The following is a 26,603-nucleotide window of genomic DNA, read 5'->3' as shown; positions in this document are numbered from 1 at the left end:
ATCGAGACCATCCTGGCTAACATGGTGAAACCCCATCTCTACTAAAAAATACAAAAAATTAGCTGGGCGTGGTGGGGGGCGCCTGTAGTCCCAGCTACTCGGGAGGCTGAGGCAGGAGAATGGCGTGAACCCAGGAGGCGGAGCTTGCAGTGAGCCGAGATCGCACCACTGCACTCCAGCCTGAGCGACAGAGCAAGACTCCGTCTCAAAAAAAAAAAAAAAGAAAAGAGTAGACAGGAACACCATCCTCAACAACATGCTTTCTCTAAATGTAGCAATGACTATCCCTGGGGCTAGTTCTTTTTTTTTTTGAGACAGAGTCTCACTCTGTTACCCGGCCTGGAGTGCAGCGGCACGATCTCGTTACTCACTGCAACCTTTGCCTCCCCGATTCAAGTGATTCTCCCACCTCAGCCTCACAGGTGCACGCCATCACGCCTGGCTGATATTTGTATTTTTAGTAGAGAGGTGGTTTTGCCATGTTGGTCAGGCTGGTCTCAAACTTCTGGCCTCAAGTGATCTGCCACAGGGGCTATTTCTTAGACTCTTCCTCAACAAAGCCCAGTGGCCAAGGAGTACCATTGAGCCAACTGTGACTCAGCCTTTGAAATGTGCTCAGTAGCTGCAAGGACACCTGCCTTTTCAGGTGGGGTGTCTCAATTTAAGACTATAAAGGCAGGCTGATTGCGGTGGCTCACACCTATAATTCCAGCACTTTGGGAGACTGAGGTGGGCGGATCACCTGAGGTCAGGAGTTCAAGACCAGCCTGACCAACGTGGAGAAACCCTGTCTCTACTAAAAATACAAAATTAGCCACGCATGGTGGCACATGCCTGTAATCCCAGCTACTCAGGAGGCTGAGCCAGGAGAATTGCTTGAACCCAGGAGGCAGAGGTTGTGGTGAGCTGAGATCGCACCACTGCACTCCGGCCTGGGCAACAAGAGAGAAACTCCATCTCAAAAAAAAAAAAAAGACTGTACAGGCAGAGGGCCAGGCAGGGTCCCTTGTGGGTTTAGAGTCAGACAGACCTAGACAGACAGCCAGACCTGATACCAGCTCTGCTAGCTACCTGCTGTGTGAGACCAGGTGAGTCACTTCACTGAGCCTCAATTTCTTGTTTATAAAATGGGGTGAGCCCACTTTGCAGAGTTCTGGTGAATATTAGTGCTAAGCTACACAGTGCTCAGGACACAGGGGCCTTTGAAATTGGTGGCTGTTAATATTATTTAATTAGCCCAAGAGGTGTATTATCTTCCTAACAATGTATATTCTCTTGACCACCTGTGTGGGGGCAAGACAGTCTACATGGTGACAAGACAATAGTCCATGTACTTGCTTAGTGTGTCAATACTGTGCTCAATGCCACAATACTTGAGATGAAGTGTGGGTGGCAGGTGGCAGCGGTAAGAGCAGTGACCCCAGCATTACCTGAAGCCTCTGGACAGGATCGGGCTCCTGGCCGATACTCCAGACCCTGTTGGAGAGATCATTCATGACGTCAAGTTGCTCTCTGCAAGAGTCAGCTTGTTCCCTGTACACCTGGAGGGTAAGCTGCGTGTTTTTATCAATGAATTTCTTGGCCAGCGCTTCCTCTTCGTCAAGTAGTAATCTGAGTTCAGTGAATTTCCCCTTCAGCCAGGTTTTACTTGACTCTGCATTAGCCTAAAAACAGAAAAACCAGTTGCAGATGACATGTCTGCGAACGAGGAAATCCAGAATAATCAACATGAAAAAAATCATAACGTCTGAAATGTGAGTTCAGTAAAGTGGCCAGTCAGACACAAGATCAACTTATAAAAACCAAAGCCTTCCTAAGCACCAGCCATCACCGATCGTAAAATGCACGGAGAAATAAAGATCCTTTTGAAAATGGGAGAAAAAATAGCAAAATATGTGGAAATATACCTAATACAAAACCATATTCGTGACTGGGAGGGTTGATTACTATAAAGTCACTATTTGTCTCTAAATTAGTCTATAAATTTGATGAAATTCTAATCAAAATCTTAACATGCTGATTAAAAATTATTAAATCATTAGGAGAGAGAATAAGCATAAGAAAAGCCAAAATTGCTTTAAAAAAATCAATAAAGAGAAAACTGATCTGCCTTATCTGCCTTATCTGATAACAAAACAATAAATCTACAGGATCTAAAACCATGTGGCTCAAGCATAGATAAGAGGTCAAAAGTACAAAATAAAGAGCTTTTAAAAGAACTCAAATTATATATGGAAATGTATGTATGTGTATGTGTGGTGTAACAATGGCATTTTAGAATAAATTTTTGTATTTTTTGTACTAAAAATATAAAAGTAAAAATAATTAAAATAATATGAGATTTTCCACAATAAAAGGTTAAGGAAAACAAACAAAAGAGAAGGTCCAGTTAAACTAAAACACTGTACATAAAGCCCAAAGAATAAATCAATTAGATGAAATACAAAACAATTTTTATTTATTTATTTATTTATTTTTATTTTTTGAGAAGGAGTTTCACTCTTGTCCAGGCTGAGTGCAGGGGTGCGATCTTGGCTCATAGCAACCACTGCCTCCCAGGTTCAAGCGATTCTCCTGCCTCAGCCTCCTGAGTAGCTGGGATTACAAGCACGCACCACCACACATAGGTAATTTTGTATTTTTAGTAGAGACGGAGTTTCACCATGTTGGTCAGGCTGGTCTTGAACTTCTGACCTCAGGTGATCCACCTGCCTCAGCCTCCCAAAATGCTCAGATTACAGGCATAAGCCACCATGCCCAGCCCAGAAAATAGTTTTTGATCATTAGATTGGAAGACTTTTAAGAGACTGAAATACAGTCTGTAAGGGTATGTGAAGTAGGGCATTTATATAAACTGTGGGTGGTAGGGTCTATTGGTACTTCGCTTTTAGAGGACAATACGACAATAGCTATCAATTTTTTTTTTTTTTCAGACGAAGTTTTGCTCTTGTCGCCTAGGCTGGAGTGCAATGGCAAGATCTCGGCTCACTGCAACCTCCGCTTCCCGGGTACAAGCGATTCTCCTGCCTCAGCCGTGTAGCTGGGACTGCAGGTGGCCATCACCATGCCTGGCTAATTTTTGTATTTTTAGCAGAGACAGGGAGTCACTGTTGGCCAGGCTGGGTCTTGAACTCCTGACCTCAGGTGATCTGCCTGCCTTGGTCCCCCAAAGTGCTGGAATTACAGGCATGAGCCACTGCACCTGGCCTCAAAGTTTTAAATACATTTATTCTTTCATGCAGCAATTCCTCTTACTTTACTTATATCCTAGAAAATGCTTTCACATGTGCATGAAGATTTGTGTACCAAGATTCTCAGTATATAGCTTCTACACATAGAGAATAGAATTAGGCGAGTGTAGTGGTAGGTGTCTGTAATCCCAGCTACTTGGGAGGCTGAGGCTTGAGAATCACTTGAGCCCGGGAGGTGGAGGTTGCAGTGAGCTGAGATTGGGCCGCTGCACTCCAGCCTGGGCGACAATGCAAGACTTTGACTCAAAAAAAAAAAAGAAAAAAGAAAAGAAAAAAACATTGAAAAATGGGCGTCACTAGCAGAAACAGAAACAACAGCAGTGGGGAGCGAACGTTCTGAGAAATAGGGTCAACCACAAACAGCTCACTAGCACTCAAGCATCCTGTTACAAGCACTCAACTCACAGTCCACCTGCACCCAGGCATCCTGTCTGCAAGCATTCAGCTCAAGCAGCACAACCTTAGAAAACTCCACCTCCAGCTCCTGCCTCTTTGCAGACAGTCTTCTTTCTGCTGTCTCACCCGTTGCTCCCTTTCAATGTATCTCCCCCTTTTCTCTAAATAAATCTGCCTTTCTAAACTCAATACTGTTTTGGTAAATTATTTTATTCCCCTGTGCACCAGCCTCAGACAGTTGTTAACCATGACATATTTGGCACAATTTTCAATATGGGACATGTATATCGGTTCATTATATAAATTGTCCTACATTCGTACAATGAAATAATTTATAGCGATTACAAAGAATGCAGTGTGCTGATGCATGCTAAACATGGATGAACCTCGAAGACATCATCCCCAGTGAATTAAGCCAGACAAAAAAGGACAAATAATTTATCATTCCGCTTATGTGAAACATCTAGACCAGGCAAATTCATAGAGACAGAAAGTAGAGTCGACGTTACCAAGGGCTGGGAGAGGGGAAATGGGGAGTAATTGCTTGATGGTTTCAGAGTTTCTGTTTGGGATAATGAAAAAGTTTTGGAAGTAGACACAGGTGATGGCTATACAACATTATGAATATAATTCATACCACTGAATTGAATACTTTAAAATGGTTAAAATGGCAAATTTTATGTTATGTATATTTTATCACCATAAAAAAAAAAAGAAGAAAATATAACAACAAAAACAATGTAGTAGGCTGGGCGCGGTGGCTCACGCCTGTAATCCCAGCACTTTGGGAGGCTGAGGTGGGCAGATCATGAGGTCAGGAGTTCAAGATCAGCCTGGCCAAGATGGTGAAACCCTGTCTCTACTAAAAATACAAAAAAATTAGCCGGGCGTGTGGCGGGCGCCTGTAATCCCAGCTACTCAGGAGGCTGGGGCAAAGAATTGCTTGAACCCAGGAGGCGGAGGTTGCAGTGAGCCGAGATCATGCCACTGCACTCCAGCCTGGGCAACAGAACGAGACTCCGTCTCCAAAAACAAACAACAACAACAAAAAACAATGCAGTAGACCTATATGTCCTGGCAGGGAAAGTTCTCCAAAAAAAAAAAAAAAACAGGTGAAAAAGAACAAGCTGCAGAATAATATAAGCAAGATAATCCAAATTTATGTAAAACATAATAAAACAAAACCTGTATATGGACATATGTATACATCTATATATTTGCAAGTGCAATTAAAATGTTTGTTAGTAGTGGTCATATTTGGCAAGAGGCATGGGATTGGGGGTAAGGGAAAAGAGAGGCTCTTACTTTGTACCTTATGTAGTTCCATACTATACCATTGTTTAAATTTTAAAAAATGACCATTTGTTCATGTATTATTTATACAATTAAAAAAACACTAAAGCCGGGCACGGTGGCTCACGCCTGTAATCCCAGCACTTTGGGAGGCTGAGGCGAGTGGATCACGAGGTCAGGAGATGGAGACCATCCTGGCCAACATGGTGAAACCCTGTCTCTACTAAAGATATAAAAAATTAGCCAGGTGTGGTGGCGGGCACCTGTAGTCCTGGCTACTCGGGAGGCTAAGGCAAGAAAATCACCTGAACCCGGGAGGCAGAGGTTGCAGTGAGCCGAGATTGTGCTACTGCACTCCAGCCTGGCAACAGAGCATGACTCCGTCTCAAAAAAAAAAAAAAAAAAAAAAAAAATTAAACATAGGCCAGCTCCCTTCCTCAGCCCAAACATCTGCACAGTCCACATAGCAGAATGACCCCAGCACCCAGCCAGTCACGACGGGTGGGCAGGCTCCTGTGATACCGTGTTCTCAGGGGGACAGCATGTGGTTTGGCAGCAAACAGGAGATGAGTTCTCTAAATCTGTGTTTCCTATCCAATGCTCCAGGCAGAGGATAGGTTCAGAGGCTAGCTCATACCACAGGCCTATGGATAGGTTCAGAGGCTAGCTCATACCACAGGCCTATGGATTATAGCTTTAAGCTAGCCTGGGAATTAGTCCACATTTTTATGGTTGCAATGGGTCAATGAGCCTGGACACAAATATATATTTACTGAATGACCAAATGAAGAAAATAAAATGTATTTCAAACTCTTGATTTATGAACACATGTTGAAGCAACGTAAGTACACAGAGGACCTTTGCAGAGAAACCAAGAGAGCAAATATCTCCTCCCAACCAAGTTATGCTCCAAGCAGTTTTTATAGATCCACTTTGTAAAGTAGAAAATACAAAAGAAGCTTCACGACACTATACCTTGTTCTAACTCTCAGCACAGTGGCAACCAGTATGGAAAACAGCCACCAGAAAACTTCTTGTATAAGCAGATGAGGCTGATTATGCAATATGGTCAGAAAGGGGTAGAGAGAGAGAGGGAAGGGGAGAGAGAGAGAGAGAGAAAGAGAGCAAGAGAATATCATGGTCATGAAACAAGGAAGTACGCCATATGGTTTGGGTCCCATTGGTTCAAAGTGAAACTGGATCCCAGCTGAACTGGGCTGGGCTTTGAAGAGAGCTGGTGGCTGGGTGAGGGCCTAACAGAGTCTAGCTGAGCAGGGTCTAAGAACTGTGGAAGAGAAAGAAGCTGAACAGCCGTGAAGCCCCGGTCAGGGAAGGCTGGGGGATTTTGCACTCAGAGTGTGGGCTGCTGTGTGAATCCACCTCTGGGTCCTGCGGAGAGTGAGGAGATGAAAGGAGGGCGCTGTTTTGCTGAAAACTCAGTATGACTTCCAACAACCCTCCCACGGATGCCTCTCATGGGATGCACCACCAGGGAAAGAAGGCATGCTGTCCAACCTTGCCCAGACCACGTTAGCATGGGGACTCTTTAGACTCTGCTATGGTGGCAATGGCAGGCAGGAAGAGGCAGGGAGTGGCCATGCCCAGCAGGGGCAATGGACACCAGTGGCATTGTCAGCAGCATGGCCTGGCAGGGTCCCCATCTTTTTGTTCCCAGTCTGGCAAAGGCTGGTTCATGTCCCCCCATTGGTGTCTTGATCCCAAGCCATGGCTCAGTCCCTACAGCGCCTGCGGGTCACAGAGAAAGGCATGGAGCCAGCAACTGAGGCTCCTTATTCCACCCGCAGGGGTTCTGGGTCTGGTGCCAGGCTGGGCCCTTGTGTCTCAGGCCCATTTCCTGCCCATCCCCGGCTCTGCTCTGTAGGACAGAGGGGCTGAGCCCCGCAGACTGCATTTTCAGGATCACTTGACGTCAGGAGTTCGAGACCAGCCTGGCCAACATAGTGAAACCCGATCCCTACTAAAAATACAAAAATTAGCCAGGCATGGTAGTGGGCACCTGCAGTCCCAGCAATTCGGGAGGCTGAGGCAGGAGAATTGCTTGAGCCCGGGAGGCGGAGGTTGCAGTGAGCTGAGATCACGCCACTGTGCTCTAGCCTTGGCAACAGATCGAGACTCTGTCTCAAAAAACAAACAAAAAAATAAAACAAACAAACAAAGGAAATTCACTGATGCCAAAACCAAAGAGGAAACACAGTGTGAGTGACCTGGCAGGAGCTGAAGCTAAGCGACCTGGAAGGAGTGGAGCCAGAGGTGCATGCATGCAGACGAAAGCCACAATGGGGCCTGGCCATCCAGGGGGAGCACAGAGTACCTGGCCACATTCCAGCTGAGAGTGGAAAGGAGTGACCTGCATCAAGTCAGATCCACAAAGAGCTGCTCCATCCATCAACTAGCACCAGAAAAACTCCACCCCCGGGCCCAGGGAAAAGAAGAGGAATCTAGTCATCCACAGGTGAAAAGAAAATCACCAGCAAAACAAATAAAACAACAGTTTTGCATTAAGCAGGGTTGGAGTCCAAATTCACGGAAACTCAAAACTGAAAAATAATATGAAAATGAGTCTGGAGCTACTGAAACTCATAGCATCTCCTGAAGATGCTCATGTCACAGTGCTCTGAAGGGGCACACTCACAATCCACAGTGTATTGGACATCTATGGTAAATACCTACTGGAGACAAGATGATAATACACGTGACAAACCACACAAGAAAATGAACCACCATGCCTCACCTCCAGATTGGGGATATATTAGAATTGTATGTACAATATAACTTAAGCTACATTAAAAGCATATGCATATACAGGAAAAAAATCTCAAAATGTGAATAATGGTTGGCCTGAAGTGGCAGGATGCAGGATTATGGATGAATTTTTAAAAATATGTTTCTTGATCAGGAATTGAAATATAAATGCTCACAGGAGCCAGGTTGTTAACACTGAAGGAAGTGGGCAGGGTGGAGCTGGGAGATCCCATGCCATGGGAGTAGCCATTGCTCAGCTCCATCTGCCCCCACATGAGAGTGCAGGCATAGGGTGGCAATATCTTTCTAATTTCCTAAATATAAATTTTTATACAAATATGTCTCAGGTTTAAAATGCTGACTATTAATTCCATTTTTCTTACTACCTTATGAAGGCCACTTAGGTATTAGTCTAACAAAACATACAGAATTTGTATGCTGAAAATTACAAAATGCTGATGAAAGAAAACAGAGATCTAAATAAATGGAAAGATATACCATGTTCATGGATTGGAAGAATACATAGTAAAAATGTCAATTCTCCCCAAATTGATAAACAGGTTTAACACAATTCCTATCAAAATCCCAACAAACTCTTTTTCTTTTCTTTTCTTTTCTTTTTTTTTGAGACACGGTCTCGCTCTGTCACCCAGGCTGGAGTGTAGTGGGTATGGTCATTGCTCACTGTAATTTCAACCTTCTGAGCTCAAGCGATCCTCCCACCTCAGCCTCCTGAGTAGCTGGGACTGCAGGCATGTGCCACCATACCTGGATGATTTTTTAGTTTTTTGTAGAGATGGTAAACAAGCGCATGAATAGATACTCAACATCACTAGCTACTGGGGGAATGCAAATTAAAACCATGATAAGGTATCACTACACACAGATTATGCAAGTTAAGATAAAAACTCGTGACAATACCAAATGTTGTCAAAGATACAGAAAAACACTCTCTCATGCATTGCTGGTGGGAATGTAAAATGGCACAACCACTCTGGAAAAGCGTTTGGCAGTTTCTTAAAAAACAAAACAGGCAGGTGCCATATGACCCGGCAATAGCATTCCTGGGCATCTAACACAGATAAATGAAAACTTATGTCCACACAGAAACCTGGACACAACTGTTCAAAGAAGCTTTATTTGCAATAGCCCTAGACTGTACCAAACAGCCTACAATAGGTAAATGGTTTAAAAAACCTCTATGGTACATGCATACTATCGGATTAGTGGAATATTACTACTCAGCAATACATGGGAATGAACTAGTGGTTCTTGCAACAACTTGGGTGGATCCCAAGGGCATTCTGCTGAGTGAAAAATACCTCAAAAGGTCATTTTCCATTTTTATGACATTTTCAAATGCCACAATTATCAAACAAATTAATAATTGCCAGGGGTTAGGGATTGGTCGGGGGGAGACGGTGGGTAGGGAGGTGACCATAAAGGTGTAGGTAGATTTTTTTTTTTAAGATGGAGTCTCGCTCTGTCATCCAGGCTGGAGTACAGAGGCATGATCTTGGCTCACTGCAACCTCCACCTCCTGGGTTCAAGCAATCCTCCCACCTCAGCCTTCTGAGTAGCTTGGATTATAGGCGCCACCATTCCCGGCATTTTTTTGTATTTTTTTTTAGTAGAGATGGGGTTTCAACATGATGGCCAGGCTGGTCTCGAACTCCTGACCTCAAATGATCTGGCTGCCTCAGCCTACCAAAGTGCTGGGATTACAGGCATGAGTCACCTCGCTTGGCCTAGAAGAAGGTAGAACTTGGCAGTGATGGAATAGCCTGCATTTTGATTGCAGTGGTGGTTTTGCAAATCTATACATGTGATAAGTTGACATAAAACTATACACACATACCATCCTTTTTTTTTTTTTGGATAGTGTGCTATAGTTATGTAACAAGTAACCCTTGGGGCAAACTAGGTCAAGGTACACAAAACTCTACTATTTTTGCAACTTCCTCTAAATCTATAAAAAGTTAAAAAGTTAGTTGGGGAAAGGGTCAAGAGAAAGAGAACCATGCCTTAGATTAAGCTGAAACCTACCCCAGGCCATCCCTTAGGCCAAGCTTATCCAACCTGCAGCCTATGGGCCGCATGTGGCCCAGCACAGCTTTGAATGTGGCACAACACAAATTTGTAAACTTTCTTAAAACATCATGAGTTTTTTGGGTATTTTTTTTTTCTTTAGCTCATCAGCTATTGTTAGTGTTAGTGTATTTTATGTGTGGCCCAAGACAATTCTTCCAGTGTGGCCTGGGGAAGCCTAGACCCTCCACATGGGTCCTAATTCTTGGGGGCCCTCAAACCATATCTGCTCAGGCATTTGCAGACAGGGAGCCTGATCTTCAGGCCTCCCCACAACCCTTCCAACGTGACAGCTTTCACTTTCTAAATCCTTTGGTACTGTCTATCTCCTAGCCCAGAGTTCTGCTTGTGAAGACATGAGAGACACTATTAAGCTGGGACCACAGGTGTGAACTACAAACGTCTTCAGGGTACTGGCAAACTGTCATGAAGACACCTGACAGAGAATGGACTTTAGGCAAATGTGGGAGCCAATTCTGTGGCCTGGCCTGGTCACAGGAGAAACTGGGTGCCAGCTTCTCCCATGGTCAGAGCCACTCCTCCTCTTGTGTGAATCAGTCAGGGGTTCCTTTTTTTTTTTTTTTTTTTTTTGATAGGGTTTTGCTCTGTTGCCCAGGCTGGAGCACAGTGACGTGATCCTAGGTCACTGCAGTCTCAAGCTTCAGGGCTCAAGCGATCTTCCCACCCCAGCCTCTGAAACAGCTGGGACTGCAGGCGTGCACCACCATACCTGGCTATTTTATTTTATTTATTTTTAGTAGAGATGGGAGTCTCACTATCTTGCCTAGGCTGGTCTCGAACTCCTGGGCTCAAGTGATCCTCCAGCCTTGGCCTCCCAAAGTGCAGAGCAGGGGTTCTTCCAGCTCTCAGTGGGGCAGGCCCCAGGAGGGCCTCCCACCCCAGCCCTCACTGCGAGGAGGGAGCAACGGAGGATGAAAGGGGGAGGGAGCAACAGAGGATGAAGGGGAGGAGGGAGCAACAGAGGATGAAAGGGGGAGGGAGCAACGGAGGATGCAAGGGGAAATGACCAGCCCCTGAGGCCCTAAAAACACAACAACTTTGTCATGTCAAAATGGTTACTTAGAATAACATCAGCCTCAAGTTCCCATTCAAAATCCACAGAGAATCCATTCAAACATCATTATGAAAGGAGAGTGAAGAAAGTACCTATTTGTGGAACAGATCTATACCCTACTTGCTTTCTTTCAGCATGGCAGTGGAATTAAAGAGATATCTGCATATTCCTTAAGCTGTGTTTTGCTTTGTTTAAGGCAATTTGGGATAATGGGCTAATTCCTCCAAGATACTGGCAGATGACACTAAGGAACCAGAGATTTGCCACAAAGCAAAGGAAACCGGAGCTCAGGGCCCCTCACTTGCAGAGCCCCTTCATGGTCTTGCACCTAATTTTGTCTGTAATTTTGTGTTCTTTTTCTAAAGAACCCTGAATTATAGAAGCTCCAGGCCCCACCATCTGCCCCTTCGCAGTTGGTTTTTATTTTCATTGGCTCCATATTGGGGGTCCCTTTTGTCTGGGGGGAAATGTGGGTCTTTCCATGGGTATGAGGAAGAAATGTCCACTTGCCTTGAGCTTCTCGGTGGCATCTTCTATCTGGGTTATGTTGTCAACGTGCTGCTGCTTCTTGATTGCCAGCTGCTTTAAACATTCTTGGCTGAGTTTCTGTACAGGAGGGAGTTAGGAAAAAAGTCGTAATACTGTCACTTTCCAAATAACAGGCCCCCCGCAGGGGTCACCTCCTCTTACCCTTGTATTCTTTTCCAATGGAGGCATCTGAAGGTGAGGTAACTTGCCCAAAGTCATATGGCAAGTTGGTGGATGAGCTGGGACTAGGACCTCTCTGATCCTCGGAGGTCCACATCAGGTATGCCTCTAATCTTGATTTGCACCCCTTCCTCACACTTTACTTTATCTAGGACAAGTCTTGCCTGTGACTTGCTTTTCCAGCCTTTCAAGTAGGACTTTAAGGCAAACAGCTTGGGGGCTGGGAAAGAACATCTACTTATGGAGTATTAACTGAGCACCTATTATGTGCTGGGCCCTGTTCCAGGTGCTGCCCTCATGAAACATACATTCCAGGGAGTCTGTGACCCTCTGGCCCTGGACTACGTGAGAGGTCAGTGGGGTTCATGCTTCCTGCTCTTCCCACCTTCCATATCTCTGCTTTTTGAAATTGCTTTTTTCCCCAAAGTCTGCTCTGCACTCCCCTTCCCCAAGGGTGTGATCTCGTCTCCATCTTAGCCTTTCTTACAGCTGGCCTTACACTCAGCTGCTGGGCCCAGATCTGGCTGCCCCATTGACTAGGAGCTTCTTGAGGGCAGGCTCGCTTCGTTCTCACTCCCCACAGGGAGCAGGGTGTGACCAGAAGTGTTTGCTGAATTGAACAGAATTATCAGGGGCTGGTCAGGCATGGTGGCTCATGTCTGTAATCCCAACACTTTGGGAGGCTGAGGTGGGAGGATCACTTGAGCCCAAGGAGTTCGAGACCAGCCTGGGCAACATAGTGAGACTCTGCCTCTACCACAAAAAATAAAATAAAATAAAATAAAATAAAATAAAATAAAATAAAATAAAATAAAATTAGCTGGGCATGGTGGCATGCACCTGTAGTCCTAGCTACTTGGGAGGCTGAGGTCAGGGGCGGGTCACCTAAGCCCAGGAGGTTGCAGTGAGCCATGATCATGCCACTATGCCACTGCTCTCCAGCCTGGGCAACAGAGTGAGACCCTGTCTCCAAAAAAAAAAAAAAAAAAAAAAAACAATTATCAGGAGCTGCCAACTTCTTCCCCAACCAGCCAGAGAACTCTTCCAGGTCAGGGAAGGATCTGATCTGTTCTTTGACTCATGGCCCAAAATATATGCTGAATAGATGTTTGGTGAATGATGGATGGATGAATGAATAATGGGTGAATGGATAGGAAAGTGGGTATGTGGATGCAAAATGAATATTCATAGTGTCAACCTTACGTAATGAAATTCAAGAGCTGAGCATGGTGGCTTGCACCTGTAATCCCAGCTACTCAGGAGGCTGAGGTGGGAGGATCACTTAAGGCCAGGAGTTTGAGACCAGCCTGAGCAACATAGCTAGACCCCATTTTTACCAAAAAACAACAAACAAAACAAAACAAAAATCCTGGCTGGGCATGGTGGAGAATGCCTCAAGTTCCAGCTGCTTGGGAGAATGACATTCACAGGCTATAGAAATGATTAGCAAAGAAATAAATTGATGGTGGCTAGCTTTGTTTAATGAACTATTCAGGCAAAATTGTTAAGAATGAAAAAATTAAATAAATGTAAATGAGATCAAAGTTTATAAACGAACATTTCATAGTTTTAAAAGTTGTTTTCAGGCTGGACACGGCGGCTAACGCCTGTAATCCCAGCACTTTGGGAGGCCAAGGCAGGCAGATAACCTGAGGTCAGGGGTTCGAGACAGCCTGACCAACGTGGAGAAACCCCGTCTCTACTACAAATACAAAATTAGCCAGGCATGGTGGCGCACGCCTGTAATCCCAGCTACTCGGGAGGCTGAGGCAGGAGAATCACTTGAACCCAGGAGGCGGAGGTTGCAGTGAGTCAAGATCACACCATTGCACTCCAACCAGGGCAACAAGAGTGAAACTCCGTCTCAAAAACAAACAAACAAAAATTGTTTTCAGTAACTTAATATCGTGTTATGTTAAATGAAGTAACAGGTCATTATAAAACGTCTGAATCATTTATATGGTATAGAAAAGCTAAATACATTTCGATCTGTTAACAAAAAAAAATTGAGGAGCCATCTTTCTAGAAATTATGAAATTATTTTCATCTACAAATGCTGGTAGAAAACAGCTAAAAATTACTTACTTCCTAGGTTTTTCACTGGAAATTTGGGTTACTAAGAGTGAAAATTGTAGTTAACATATGTGATTAAAACTACTTGATATAAAAGAAACAGTTCTATTTACAGAGTGTATAAAGTCAGATGTGTTTTTGGTAAAGACTGTTGAAAGAGAGTAATTTTTCTTTTGCATGAGAGAGAACTTTGTGTAGTCAAAATGATAATGGGAAAAGGGAAGTAAATTTTTGTCCTAAGGTAGAATGCAAAAATAAAAAGGAAGTATAGGACAAAACTGAAGATTTAAGCAAATTCTAGAAGGTCTGTGGAAGATTAATCTCACAAAAGACATTTTGTATGTGATCAAATTGGTTAAAATGAGAAGGAAATGGCCGGGTGTGGTGGCTCCTGCCTGTAATCCCAGAACTTTGGGAGGCCGAGGCAGGCAGATCACGAAGTCAGGAGTTTGAGACCAGCCTGACCAACATGGAGAAACCCCGTCTCTACTAAAAATACAAAAATTAGCCAGGTGTGGTGGTGCACGCCTGTAATCACAGCTACTCAGGAGGCTGAGGCAGGAGATCACTTGAATCTGGGAGGTGGAGGTTGCAGTGAGCAGAGATTGCGCCATTGCACTCCAGCCTGAGTGACAGAGCAAGACTCAATCTCAAAAAAAAAAAAAAAAAAATCAGAAGGAAATGGCCAGGCGCGGTGGTTCATGGCTGTAATCCCACCACTTTAGGAGGCCGAGACAGGTGGATCACCTGAGGTCAGGAGTTTGAGACCAGCCTGGCCAACATGGTGAAACCCCGTCTCTACTAAAAATATAAAAATTAACTGGGCATGGTGTTGTGCACCTGTAGTTCTAGCTACTCGGGAGGCTAAGGCAGGAAAATTGCTTGTACCTGGGAGGTGGAGGTTGCAGTGAGGCAGTTCATGCCACTGCACTCCAGCCTGGGCAACAAGAGCGAAACTCCATCTCAAAAAAAAAAAAAAAAAAAGAAGGAAATTTTTTATAAGTTTTTCTAAAACTTAAGTATTAATATCAAAAGCACACTCATGTAAGGCCAGAGTCTGGGCTCCTGTGTTGGAACAACCAGGTTTTATCAGAGCATTGATCTGCTCTTTAATAGAAAATGGTGAGAGATTATCGATTATCTTATCTTGTGTAGTCAAAGCTGACTGAGATTGAATGATAGATAATATACTAACACCTAAGTAATTTTTTTCTTTTTTTGAGACAGGGTCTCACTTTGTCACCCAAGATGAAGTTCAGTGGTGCAATCTTGGCTCACTGCAGCCTTGACCTCCCAGGCTCAAGCAATCCTCCTGCCTCAGCCCCGCAAGTAGCTGGGACTATAGGCACACACCACCACACGCAGCTAATTTTTGTATCTTTTGTAGAGACAGGGTTTCACCATGTTGCTCAGGCTGGTTTTGAACTCCTGAGCTCAAGTGATCTGCCTGCCTTGGCCTCCCAAAGGGCTAGGATTACAGGCATGAGCCACTGTGCCTGGCCTAAAAGTAAAACTTGTTTTTCTCCTTTGAATAAAAATGTAATGTAGAATTAATAAGAGACGGTAAAAGATGTATTTACTTTTGCATAAATGGCAAAGAAAAGGTAACTGGGGAGAGTTTGTCCCATGCTGTCTTTATTAGGTCTCTTGATTGAGAACTGAATCTCCTCTATCAGAGTGGTTTTTGCTTTTTGAAATCTTTGAATAATCATTTTGGCTAAAGTAATTACCATTATTTTGTAGTGACCTATGATTCTATTTTGATCATGTGTTTTAAACCTTTCTTATTTCTATATCAAGTGTTTTAAACCTTTAATATTTGAGATACTTCCCAAAATTAAATTAAGTCTTTTTGACCCAAGCTAACTTGGGCATAACCAGGACCCCTGGAAGTCCAAAAGAGACACATTAGGCTTATTTGGGATGTCAAAGTCATATGGGAAATATTGTCAAATAAGAAATGATGTTTAACTTTCTTTGAGTTATATTTATAAAAGCGTATTATTAATGTGTTCCAAAATTGTATGAGATTCCTAAAAGTCTGATATGTCTTGGTATATGTTATCAGTATATCATTATCATAATTATTATGATAAACTGGTGTATGCCACACAAATAACCACATATCCTAGTCAATTTCATCTTTGACCGTGGCTATTCTAAGCCTTTTATCATCCACAGACAATTTGTTGTTTTTTTTTGAGACAGAGTCTCATTCTGTCGCCCAGGCTGGAGCGCAGTGGCGCAATCTCGGCTCACTGCAAGCTCCACCTCCCGGGTTCATGCCATTCTCCTGCCTCAGCCTCCCAAGTAGCTGGGACTACAGGTGCCCGCCACCACGCCTGGCTAATTTTTTTGTATTTTTAGTAGAGACAGGGTTTCACCGTGGTCTCGATCTCCTGACCTCGTGATCTGCCCACCTCAGCCTCCCAAAGTGCTGGGATTACAGGCGTGAGCCACCGCACCCAGCCGACAATTTTTATTTTACTTTGATTCTTTTAAAAAAAGTCGTTTATAATCAGCTACAAAATTTGCTTCATCTTTAAGGAAATTTTTGGAAAAAACCCTGACAACTACTCTTGAACACAGGTTTCTGGTAACTTCAGAGATCATACCACTGGATTAAGCAAAAGCTTCCAGAACTCTAATAAAAACCTGAGGCATTCATGAAGACTGCTAACCCAACATCAAGCAGAGCAAGAATTATTTACATGGGACTAAACTGATAGAGGATAAAAGTGATTTTTATGATTTTTAAAATTTGAAACATTGCTGATTCTTTTTATATTGTTTTTCAGTCAAGAAAATTTTTTCTTTTGTCACAGCAACTGGATAAAGGATACTTTTGTGAGCAAAATTGAAACATTTGTCTTTCTCTCTACCTGATTTCACCAAAATTTGCAAACTATTTGTATTTACTTTTTTTATTTTCATTTTTAAATTAATTTATTTTTTTTTTAGACAGAGTCTTGCTCTGTCACCCAGGCTGGAGTGCGGTGGCATGATCTCGGCTCACTGCAACCTCCGCCTCCTAGGTTCAAGCGATTCTCCTGCCTCAGCCTCCTGAGTAGCTGGGACTACAGGTACATGCCACCACGCTTGGCTAATTTTTCTTTCTGAGGCGGAGTCTTTCTCTGTTGCCCAGGCTGGAGTGCAGTGGCACAATCTTGGCTCACTGCAACCTCTGCCTCGTGGGGTTCAAGCAGTTCTCCTGCCTCAGGCTCCCGAGTAGCTGGGATTACAGGTGCCCACCACCATGCCCAGCTAATTTTTGCATTCTTAGTAGAGATAGGTTTCACCATGTTGGTCATACTGGTCTCGAACTTCTGACCTCGTGATCCACCCACTTTGGCCTCCCAAAGTGCTAGGATTACAGGCGTGAGCCACTGAGCCCAGCACAATTTTTGTATTTTTAGTAAAGATGGGATTTCACCATGTTGGCCAGGCTGATCTCCAACTCCTGACCTCAACTGATCCACCCACCACAGCGTCCCAAAGTGCTGGGTTTACAGGCGTGAGCCACCGCACCTGGCTATTTGTGAGTATTCTTATTTTATGACAATGTAGTTATTTGCATAAGTTCAATAAGAATATGTTTTCTTTCATAACAGACCACATTGGAGACACTGGTAATTTTACCAAGGCTTTGACTGAAATGATATATCTCCATATATGACCAGACTGCTTTCAGGAACTGAAGTCAAGTTTACAGAGCCCATAAGAAGACCCTTGGGGGCCAGGCTTGGTGGCTCAGGTCTGTAATCCCAGCACTTTGGGAGGCCGAGGTAGGTGGATCACTTGAGTCCAGGAGTTTGAAACCAGCCTGGGCAACATAGTGAGACCCCACCTCTATTAAAAAATGTTAACAAGAATAAAATAAAATACAATAAAAGGGGGCCCAGCACTTTGGGACACTGAGGTGTGCAGTTCCCTTGAGGTCGGAGTTTTCAAGACCACCCTGGCCAACATGGTGAAGCCACATCTCTACCAACAAATACAAAAATTAGCCAGGAGTGGTGGTGCACACCTGTAGTTCCAGCTACTCAGGAAGCTGAAGTGGGAGAATCACTTGAACCTGGGAGGCGAAGGCTGCAGTGAGCCAAAATTGCACCACCGCACTCCAGGCTGGGCAAGAGAGTGAGACCCTGTCTCAAAAAAAAAAAAAAAAAAAATCCTTGGAAAGACTGGACTAGCTTGGTCCTTGTCTACACAGTTCCCTTACAAGGTTCCCGACCTTGTGGTAAGAAAAGAATGTCACTTTCCGACAGGTCTAGGAACCTCAAGATATTTTGGGACCTTGAGAAGAGAAGAATTCACCCAATGTGTATGGGTATCACAGGCATAGTCTGATGGTGAATCCTTGGTTTGGCTTTTTAGCTGTGAGGCTTTTAAAAGTCAAATCCAGGCCAGGCGTGGTGTCTCACGCCTATAATCCCAGCACTTTGGGAGGCTGAGGCAAGAGGATCACTTGAGCCCAGGAATTCTAGACCAGCCTGGACAACATGGTGAAACCCCGTCTCTACAAAAAAAATACAAAAAAAAAATTAGCCAGGTGTGGTGGTGCATGCCTATAGTCCCAGCTACTTGGGAGGCCGAGGTAGGAGGATTGCTTGAGCCTGGGAGGTGGAGGTTGCAGTGAGCCACGATCATGCCATTGCACTCTAGTCTGGGTGACAGAGTGAGACCCTGTGTCTCAAAAAAAAAAAAAAAAAAAAAGTCAAATCCAAAATTCCTTATGAAAGTTCCAATAATGCAAATTATCAGGCCAAGTGTAATATTAAAACTTACTTTGCAAGTAAATTTGTCCTATCAAGACTCATTTTTGGTAAAAACAGGGAACTAGAGAGAGAAAAATTATGTTTCAGAAGAAAATCTTAGCACACCTGTTATGCACACCTGTTATTCCTGTTATTAGATTCCAGCCCTGGCCATTGTTTTTTAGTTTTTATTTTCCTGCAATTTGGACTAAATCCTGAATTATTTCCTGGCTACAAGGAAGGTTGTAGAAAAAGTTTTAGAAGCCAATTCCTGGCTTTTAAAGAAGGCTTGGGATTTTCTTCATGATGTTTTTAGTTGACTCCCCAGTGGAATAGGTTTGGTGTTGTTCTGCCATAGAGATTCTCTTTTTCATTTATTTATTTATTTATTTATTTAAGACAAAGTCTCACTCTGTCATCCAGGCTGGAGTGCAGTGGCGTGATCTCGGCTCATTGCAACCTCCATCTCCCAGGTTCAAGCGATTCTCATGCCTCAGCCTCCTGAGTAGCTGGGATTACAGATGTGTACCACCACACCTGGCTGATTTTCATATTTTTTAATAGAGACAGGGTTTCCCCATGTTGGCCAGGCCTCAAACTCTTGGCCTCATGTGATCCTCCTGCCTCAGCCTCCCAAAGTGCTGGGATTACAGGCATGAGCCACTGTGCCCAACTGCTTATGTCATTTTAATGTAAATTCTTGGTAAACAATTTAGGAACTGCTTCTTCTTTTTTCCTTAAAAACTTATACGTAACTGCTGCTAATCAGAGTGGATAGTCACAGAAATTCGAATCTATGGTCCCAGTTGGCCATCCTCAAGCTTTAGGCTTGGATAAACTCTGTACTTAATCATATTTTCTGAATCTTATTACTTCAAGTTGACAGTAGGTAGTGGGTAGGGGGATGGACAAATGGATGGGTGAGACTCTTGAGCCAGATCTGTGGAAAGCAGCCTTGTTAATTCTGAATAACAGTTTTTCAAGGAGCCATTATTGTAATTACAGCCATTTCATACGTTAAAAAAAGGAAGGGTCTGGTGGCAGGGACAGGTCTTGAGCCCACGACTCCACTGGATTGTCCCCCATGATCCCCTTTTCACCTTGGAGTTCTAAGGTTGTCACAGTGTGGTGGTCTGGAGTCATGCAGTACCGGAGAAAGGCTCACGATGGGGCTGAATTCATCACAGAAGACTTCTTGGAGACAAGTGGTAGGATCAACATCTGTCAGACATGAGGGCCTACCTCACCCAGGCTTCATGAAACCCAGAGAGAGAGAAGGATTTGAGAGAAGCCACAGAAAAAGTCAGCTGGGAAGCTGGAGCAGGAGCCCAGAGCCCCTGGGCACTGTTAGGATTATGCATGGGTGAGGGTTCCATGGTGACAATGGCCCTGTTGGGGGCATCTGGCTAATGGAGTCCTGGGTTCAAGACCTGCCCCTGCCTCCAGAGCCTTCCTCTTGTGGCCTATAAAATGGCTGTAATAATAATGGCTCATCCAGGGCTGCTATGAGCAGGAATGGGAGTGTCTGTGTGGCCGGGGAGGGGAGAGGAGGTAGGTAGTTACAGCTGAGGCTGCTCCCAGGGCAGTCAGGCCGTCCTCAGCTCAAAGTTCACAGGCCCTTTCTGTGGACTGCAGATTAAGTAAACCTGAGATGTCTGTGTGGCTTTCTGAGCTACACAGGGCTGTTTATTAAGAGGGAGAGTTTGTACCTCTGTTAACTAAAAGGCAGACTGTCTTCCAGCCCAATGGCAGTGTGGTGGATCGGCCATGGTGGACACGGTCAAGGACATCTGGGTACCAGCCTGGGCTCCCAACCTCTCACTCCTAAGCCCACCTTTTCTGAAGCTCAACTGATGGCTTTGGCTCGCCTTTGCCCTTCCTTGGGTCTCAGGCTCCCGCTCTGAACTTTCGGTCGACCGCTTAGACGCCCTCTGGGGCACCTTTGGTTTCCAGGTTGTAACCCGCCACTGGCCACGGCCAGGCACGCCCCCTCCTCGGCCGTTATGCCTGGGCTGGCTCCCCCAACTCCCGCGCGGCGAACCCCGTCCCCATCGTCCCCACCTGCACGTGCACCGCTGCCTCCAGCGCCAGGCCCACAGGGTGGCCACGGTGCGCGCCCAGCACCGGGCAAAGCGCGCACACGCAGCGGCGGCAGCGGCGACAGAAGAGCTCAGCCACGCGGTCGCCATGCTCCGGGCAGCGCCAGCCGCATCCCTCGACCAGCTCCGACCTCCCAGGGGTCCGGGTCCCGGCCGCCGCGCCCGCCATTCATCTCCACCACCTCCGGCTCCCCGGGACACAGGGCGGGGCTCCCAAGGGAAACCGAAACCTCGGCCGTGGGCGGGGCGGCTCCAGGCCGGCCGGCCGACCGCTAGGAGGATGACAGCCCGCCGGGAGCAGCGTCGGGCCTCGGAGCATCCTCCGACCAGCAGGGTGCTCCGTCTGCCCGCCCAGGCCGGGAGGTGGCCCCACCAGAAATGGGAAGCTCCTAATGAGCCAGCTAGGAGAGGGTGGGCTTCCTGCTTAATGACGCTGGTCCAGTAACGCCCAGAAAACTGCAGCCCTGATGATGGGACCAAAGTTGGCTGTGACCTTCCGGGGGTGCTCCTCTCACTTTCCCTTGATCCTCTCTTGCCCTTTTCCCGGGAAAGATAATCATTCCGACAACTGTAAGATACCTTCATCAACCTCAAATAAGGACACAGAGATTCTCCAATTGAGTTTATTTCGGACTGAGCAGAAGGATTGCAATTCGGGAATAAATGTGCCATGGCACCCAAGGGGTGGGGACGCGGAGTACTCAGGGAGGCAAAGGAAAGCAGAGGCTTTTAAAGGCAAAACGAGGAGGATTGCATATATTGGTGTGTTTTTTTTTTTTTTTTTTTTTTGGAGACGGAGTCTCGGTCTGTCGCCCAGGCTGGAGTGCAGTGGCGCCATCTCTGCTCACTGCAAGCTCCGCCTCCCGGGTTCACGCCATTCTCCTGCTTCAGCCTCCCGAGTAGCTGGAACTACAGGCGCCCGCCACCACGCCCGGCTAATTTTTTGTATTTTTAGTAGAAAACGGGTTTCACCGTTTTAGCCAGGATGGTCTCGATCTCCTGACCCCGTGATCTGCCCGCCTCGGCCTCCCAAAGTGCTGGGATTATAGGCGTGATCCACCGCGCCCGGCCAGATCGTTTTAAAATAATAATACTTGGTTACAAGAATTAATACAGGTGGCTTCAGTCCAAAAGTTGAACAGGCAGTTGCTGGGCAGATGTCCTCATATCATGGCTTTTGTGCAAGGTTGTGGTTCTTTGTGCAAGGTTGCAGTTTGGTGGAATCTTTTGCAATAATAGTTCCTGTTACCAGGCAAATCGTTGATGAGGGCCCCCCACTTCATGGCCTCCCAGCACCATTTAGTTTGTTTGAGACAGGGTCTGGCTCTGTTGCCCAGGCTGGAGTGCAATAGTGTGATCATAGCTCACTGCAGCCTCTAACTCCTAGGCTCAAGTGATCTTCCCACCTCATTCTCTGGAGTAGCTGGGACTACAGGAGCACCATTTAGTTTGGTTTTGACGTAAGTGACTCTGTTTTGGTACTGACAACTTTCACACACACACCGCCACCCCAAATTCCAGTTGCCCCCCAGGCTCAAGTCTCGACTTCCACTTATAAAGCCCTCAGCTCTTTCTTAAGATCCTTGGTCTCCGCCCTGCCTATGCTCCACCCTGTGCTTTTTCAAGACTGGGGGACGTGCAGTTTACCCTGCTTAGAACATTCTTCTTCCCAAATGCCCTTTGCCCTGAGTATTCCAACTTATTCTGCAGGTTTCTACCTTACTATCTTTTCCTCCAGGAAGCCTTCCCTCCTTCTCCTTCCAGAACAGCCTATGCTTTCCCTATCCTGGCCCTCCCCATTCACGCAGCCATGACTGAAAACTGGAGAGGGCAAAGACTGTCTGTTCTGCCTGTTTTCCAGCTTGGTGTCTGACTCTAACAGTAGATAGTTAATTGGTATTTGTGGAACAAATCAAGAAAAGGAAAGCTCCTTGTAGTAAAATGGCCAGATGTTTATTATTTTGTTACATTATTTCCATTGCACATTCCACATCTATTTATTTTCACTTTTATTTATTATCATTATTTTTCACAAAGGTACAAGGAATTTCAGAAACAACATTAAAACAATCATTCAAACTGTTTCAGGCACGGTTTCAATTAAAAGCATAGATTTGATTTCTGACTTCCTGTTTCCTTCTATGATACAATCTCAAGTTTTGTTTCAGGAAGCACAATTATTGTAGCGTTAAGGTGGATACCTGCCAAAGATCATCTCCTAGTGCTGTCCTCATTCTCAGAAAGTTCCTGAGTCAACAGAAAGGGGACGCCCAGGGTATGGAATAAGGAGATGAGAGCATGCTCTGCCAACTGGCTGGGACCTGAATGTGCTAGGCAAGTTCTACTACATCAGCTCAAGAACATAAACAAAAATGTAATTTAAAAAACAGATGGTTTAAAAAAATATCTGATAAAAATTACCTATCCCTCTCCCTTGCTGTGAAATAATTTAAATAATTTATTCTAGATGTAAAAATAATAATAAAAAAAAGTTTGTTCAAAGACACCTGTGTCCTGTTTGTTAAGTGTGCAGTCTGGGTCCCTTGGGGTGGAGGGAGCTGGCCAAGGAATGGCGTTGTGCAGAGGCATACCAGGAAGCTCTCTGGATGCAACCCCACCTCTACCGCTTGGCAGTCAGTGACCTTGGCATGATGTTTCTTCACTTCTCTGAGGCTAGGTCTTTGATTCTGAACATGGGGACTGTAATGCCTGCCTGACCTGTGTTAGAACAGCATGTGTCACTGAGTGGAGGTGGGAGGAATTTGTAAACTGTGAAGTGCTAGCCACACAGGTGGGAAAGGTAAGCCTATCCTGTAGAGCTCTGCTGCCCTGACAATGCCTGGGATTTGGCCTTCTGTTCTGGAGCACACTAAGGCAATCTTGGCTAGTGCATCAGACGGGAGTGAGCCCCAGTGACTGAGTAAATGGAGAATAAGACAAGGAACACGAGCATCTGGCCTGTGCAGACATACAAGCAGAATAAACCACAGCTGGGTAAGGGGCAAACAGGGGCACTGAACCCCCATCGTGCTGCAGCTGCGGTTCCCAGAGATGTTGAGGGAGGGCTTGGGACAACACTTCTGGACTTTTAAGGAGCCACCAGGCAGGACTTAAGAGATCTGGGTTGAGTCCCAGCTCCTGTCTGGAGCTTGCTGTCCTCTTCATCTTTATTGCAAATAGGTACACATGCAGTCTTCCATCTTCACTGTACTGCAGATCACCTGTGGAGCTTATATGAACATACAGGCCCTACTCTGGAGATTCAGCTTCAGTTGGTCTGGAATGTGGCCTGGGCATCTGTATTTCCTGCACGCTCCCAAGGGAATTCTAATGTACACAGCTTGGGTTGAAACCTACCAGACTAGGTGGCCTCCTGCAGTCCCCACCTCAGCTCCAGAATCTAATCACCCTGTGCAATGGAGATCATCTGCCCCTCCTTGGTAAGGAGGGACCAATTTCACTTCTAATCATTCCCAGTCTCTTGGTGGACTATTGTATTGACCACTGAACTTTAGAGTAGGGCTCGGAACACAGATTCACTAAGGAGGGACAAAGAAAAGCTTTCAGGCTAAAAGGGAACTTTGGGACCATCTGGTCCTACTTCTTTACCTCGTATAGTCATTTCAGAAGACCTCCTGGTTAGGTGGCCAGAGGCTCTGCTGGCATGTCTCCAGTGATGGGGGCCCCCTACCTCCTGGGGGACTCTTCTGTTAACTAGGGCTGAAATCTGCCCACATCATCCTGCAGGAGGCAGGCTGTGTACCTGAGGGCCTTGGTGGTGGCAGTCAGCAGTCATGGGCACAGCTCTGAAGTCTGCGCCCCTCCATAAGGGACAGCATCTATCCATATCAGGCTGATTCTGGTTGGAAAGGTTGGTTTTGACCACCTGCCTGTGTTGTAGAATTGGGTTGAATGCCTCTGACCCCTTGCCAGTGTCCGTTAGTTTCTGTAGCAAACCCAGATCACCCCACAGGTAGTTTTCTCTTAGGTCAAGGTTTCAGGTGGCAGATCCTGCAGAGAGCAGCTTGTTCCAGGGTACCCCTTGTTCAGATGAAGAAACTGAGACCAGAGAGGGCAGGACTTGCAAGAGGTCACTGAGTAAGCTGCGGCACAGCTGAGGCCAGAAGCAACAGATTTCTACTCTGTGGGCTGAGAACTGCATCAGACTCAAAAGAGCAAAAAGACAGACCCAGAAAAGCAGGATCTCAGCCCAGCCCTGCCATGAAACAAATATCACTTGCCTCTCTCTAGGCCTTAGTTTCCCCACCTGTAAAATGAGGAACTTGGGTCAAATCACTAGTTTTCAAACTTCTAAAAAAATTTTTTTTTCCTAGCAGAATTGTTTTTCATACTAGCCCAACATATAAAATAGAAGGGAGCTGTCTGGTTGGAATACAGTGTGGGGAAGGGAGACACAGCCTTCCTGCTTAGTCTTCCCCTATTCTCTCTTTTTTTTTTTTTTTGGAGATGGAGTCTCGCTCTGTCACCCAGGCTGTAGTGCAGTCCGCAATCGTGGCTCATAGCAACCTCCACCTCCCAGGTTCAAGCAATTCTCCTATCTCAGCCTCCCGAATAGCAGGGACTACAGACGCTCACCACCACGGCTGGCCAATTTTTTTTTTTTGAGACAGAGTCTCACTCTGTCACCCAGGCTGGAGTGAAGTGGTGTGATCTTGGTTCACTGCAACCTCCGCCTCCCAGGCTCAAGCGATTCTCCTGCCTCAGCCTCCCAAATAGCTGGGATTACAGGCATGCACCACCATGCCTGGTTATTTTTTATTTTTAGTGGAGACGGGGTTTCACCATGTTGGCCAGGCTGGTCTTGAACTCCTGACCTCAGAAGATCCGCCCAGCTTGGCCTCCCAAAGTTCTGGGATTATAGGTGTGAACCACCACGCCCTGCCTAATTTTTGTATTTTTAGTAGAGACGGGGTTTCACCATGTTGGCCAGGCTGGTTTCTTTCTTTCTTTTTTTTTTTTGAGACAGACTTTTGCTCTTATTGCCCAGGTTAGAGTGCAGTGGCGCAATCTCAGCTCACTGCAACCCCCGCCTTCCGGTTTCAAGCAATTCTCCTGCCTCAGCCTCCCAAGTCGCTGGAATTACAGGCGCCTGCCACCACGCCCAGCTAATTTTTTTGTATTTTTAGTAGAGATGGGGTTTCACCATGTTGGTCAGGCTGGTCTCAAACTGCTGACCTCGTGATCCACCAGCCTCGGCCTCCCAACATGCTGGAATTACAGGCGTGAGCCACTGCGCCCGGTGAGACTGGTTTCAAACTCCTGACCTCAAGCAATCCGCCCACCTCAGCCTCCCAGAGTGCTGGGATTACAGGCATGAGCCACTGCGTCTGGCCCAGTCTTCCCCTATTCTCTGGACCACGGTTTGAAAATCACAGACAGGTCAACCTAGATCCTTCCAGCTCTAGTTTTCTACTGTGTTCTTTCCTCTTGAGAAGTTACAGCTCATCATGGGCCCTTAATAACAGAATTCAACAGAAGGCATCATCTGAAAACAAAGTCAATTCAGAAACTGTTGTTGCAAGAAGGCAAATAGAAAAACGGCACCATGTCCCACTGGAATCTCTTTCAGCGATGGAGTTTTGTTTTCTGGTAAAAAATATAGAAATAGTGGTTGTTCTTGAGGGGACTTGTGGTTTGGTTCTAAACCTCCCCATGGAGCCGAGTGGTGTCCCTGAGGGTGAGGAGGGCAGAGGTCTCTGCTCAGAGCTGCTCTGAGCCCATTCGCAAGTTTTTGATCTCCAGTTCCAACTGTTTGGCCTGGACCTCTCGCTGGGTCAACAGCTCCCGGAGTCTTCGGATCTCCTCCTGTTGCCGGTAGAACATCTGCAGCAACTGGGGAAGAAAGATCGGAAGGCAGGATCACCATGGTGTCAGGACACCAGCTGAAAGCTAAACCACTATCCCTCTTTGACTCAGAAAGGTGGAGGCGGTCACATTAACATGGCTGAGGCCTGATAGGGCTGTCACTGCATAGATCTTTTACAAACACCTTGTTTACTTCACCCAATAAATGAAATTCAAGAAGACTGGAATGTTTCAGATGTATTTTGCTTCCATAGATCCTCCATGAAATAGAGGA

The 26,603-nt window shown here is 45.7% G+C and overlaps 2 protein-coding genes across 7 annotated transcripts in view; both read right to left on the bottom strand.

Moving 5' to 3' along the window:
* TRIM14 (tripartite motif containing 14) overlaps window positions 1-20,764 on the bottom strand; it is an 81,314-nt gene extending 60,550 nt beyond the window's left edge. For both annotated transcript variants that reach the window (XM_055117818.2, XM_003820621.5), the window contains exons 1-3: window positions 20,466-20,764; window positions 11,377-11,472; window positions 1,431-1,664 (exon numbers count right to left, since the gene is read on the bottom strand). In XM_055117818.2, coding sequence (XP_054973793.1) covers window positions 1,431-1,664; window positions 11,377-11,472; window positions 20,466-20,672 — 537 coding nt within the window. In that variant the 5' untranslated portion in view covers window positions 20,673-20,764. The remainder of the gene's footprint in view (window positions 1-1,430; window positions 1,665-11,376; window positions 11,473-20,465) is intronic.
* A 1,670-nt stretch (window positions 20,765-22,434) lies between these two features.
* CORO2A (coronin 2A) overlaps window positions 22,435-26,603 on the bottom strand; it is a 71,896-nt gene continuing 67,727 nt past the window's right edge. For all 5 annotated transcript variants that reach the window (XM_014346206.5, XM_034967860.3, XM_034967858.3 and 2 more), the window contains one exon: window positions 22,435-26,356. In XM_014346206.5, coding sequence (XP_014201692.1) covers window positions 26,225-26,356 — 132 coding nt within the window. In that variant the 3' untranslated portion in view covers window positions 22,435-26,224. The remainder of the gene's footprint in view (window positions 26,357-26,603) is intronic.

The sequence above is a fragment of the Pan paniscus genome, chromosome 11 (assembly GCF_029289425.2).
Source record: "Pan paniscus chromosome 11, NHGRI_mPanPan1-v2.0_pri, whole genome shotgun sequence".
Taxonomy (NCBI): Eukaryota; Metazoa; Chordata; class Mammalia; order Primates; family Hominidae; genus Pan; species Pan paniscus.
The sequence above is the reverse complement of the archived record's forward strand: the minus strand, read 5'-3'. Positions and strand labels throughout refer to the sequence as shown.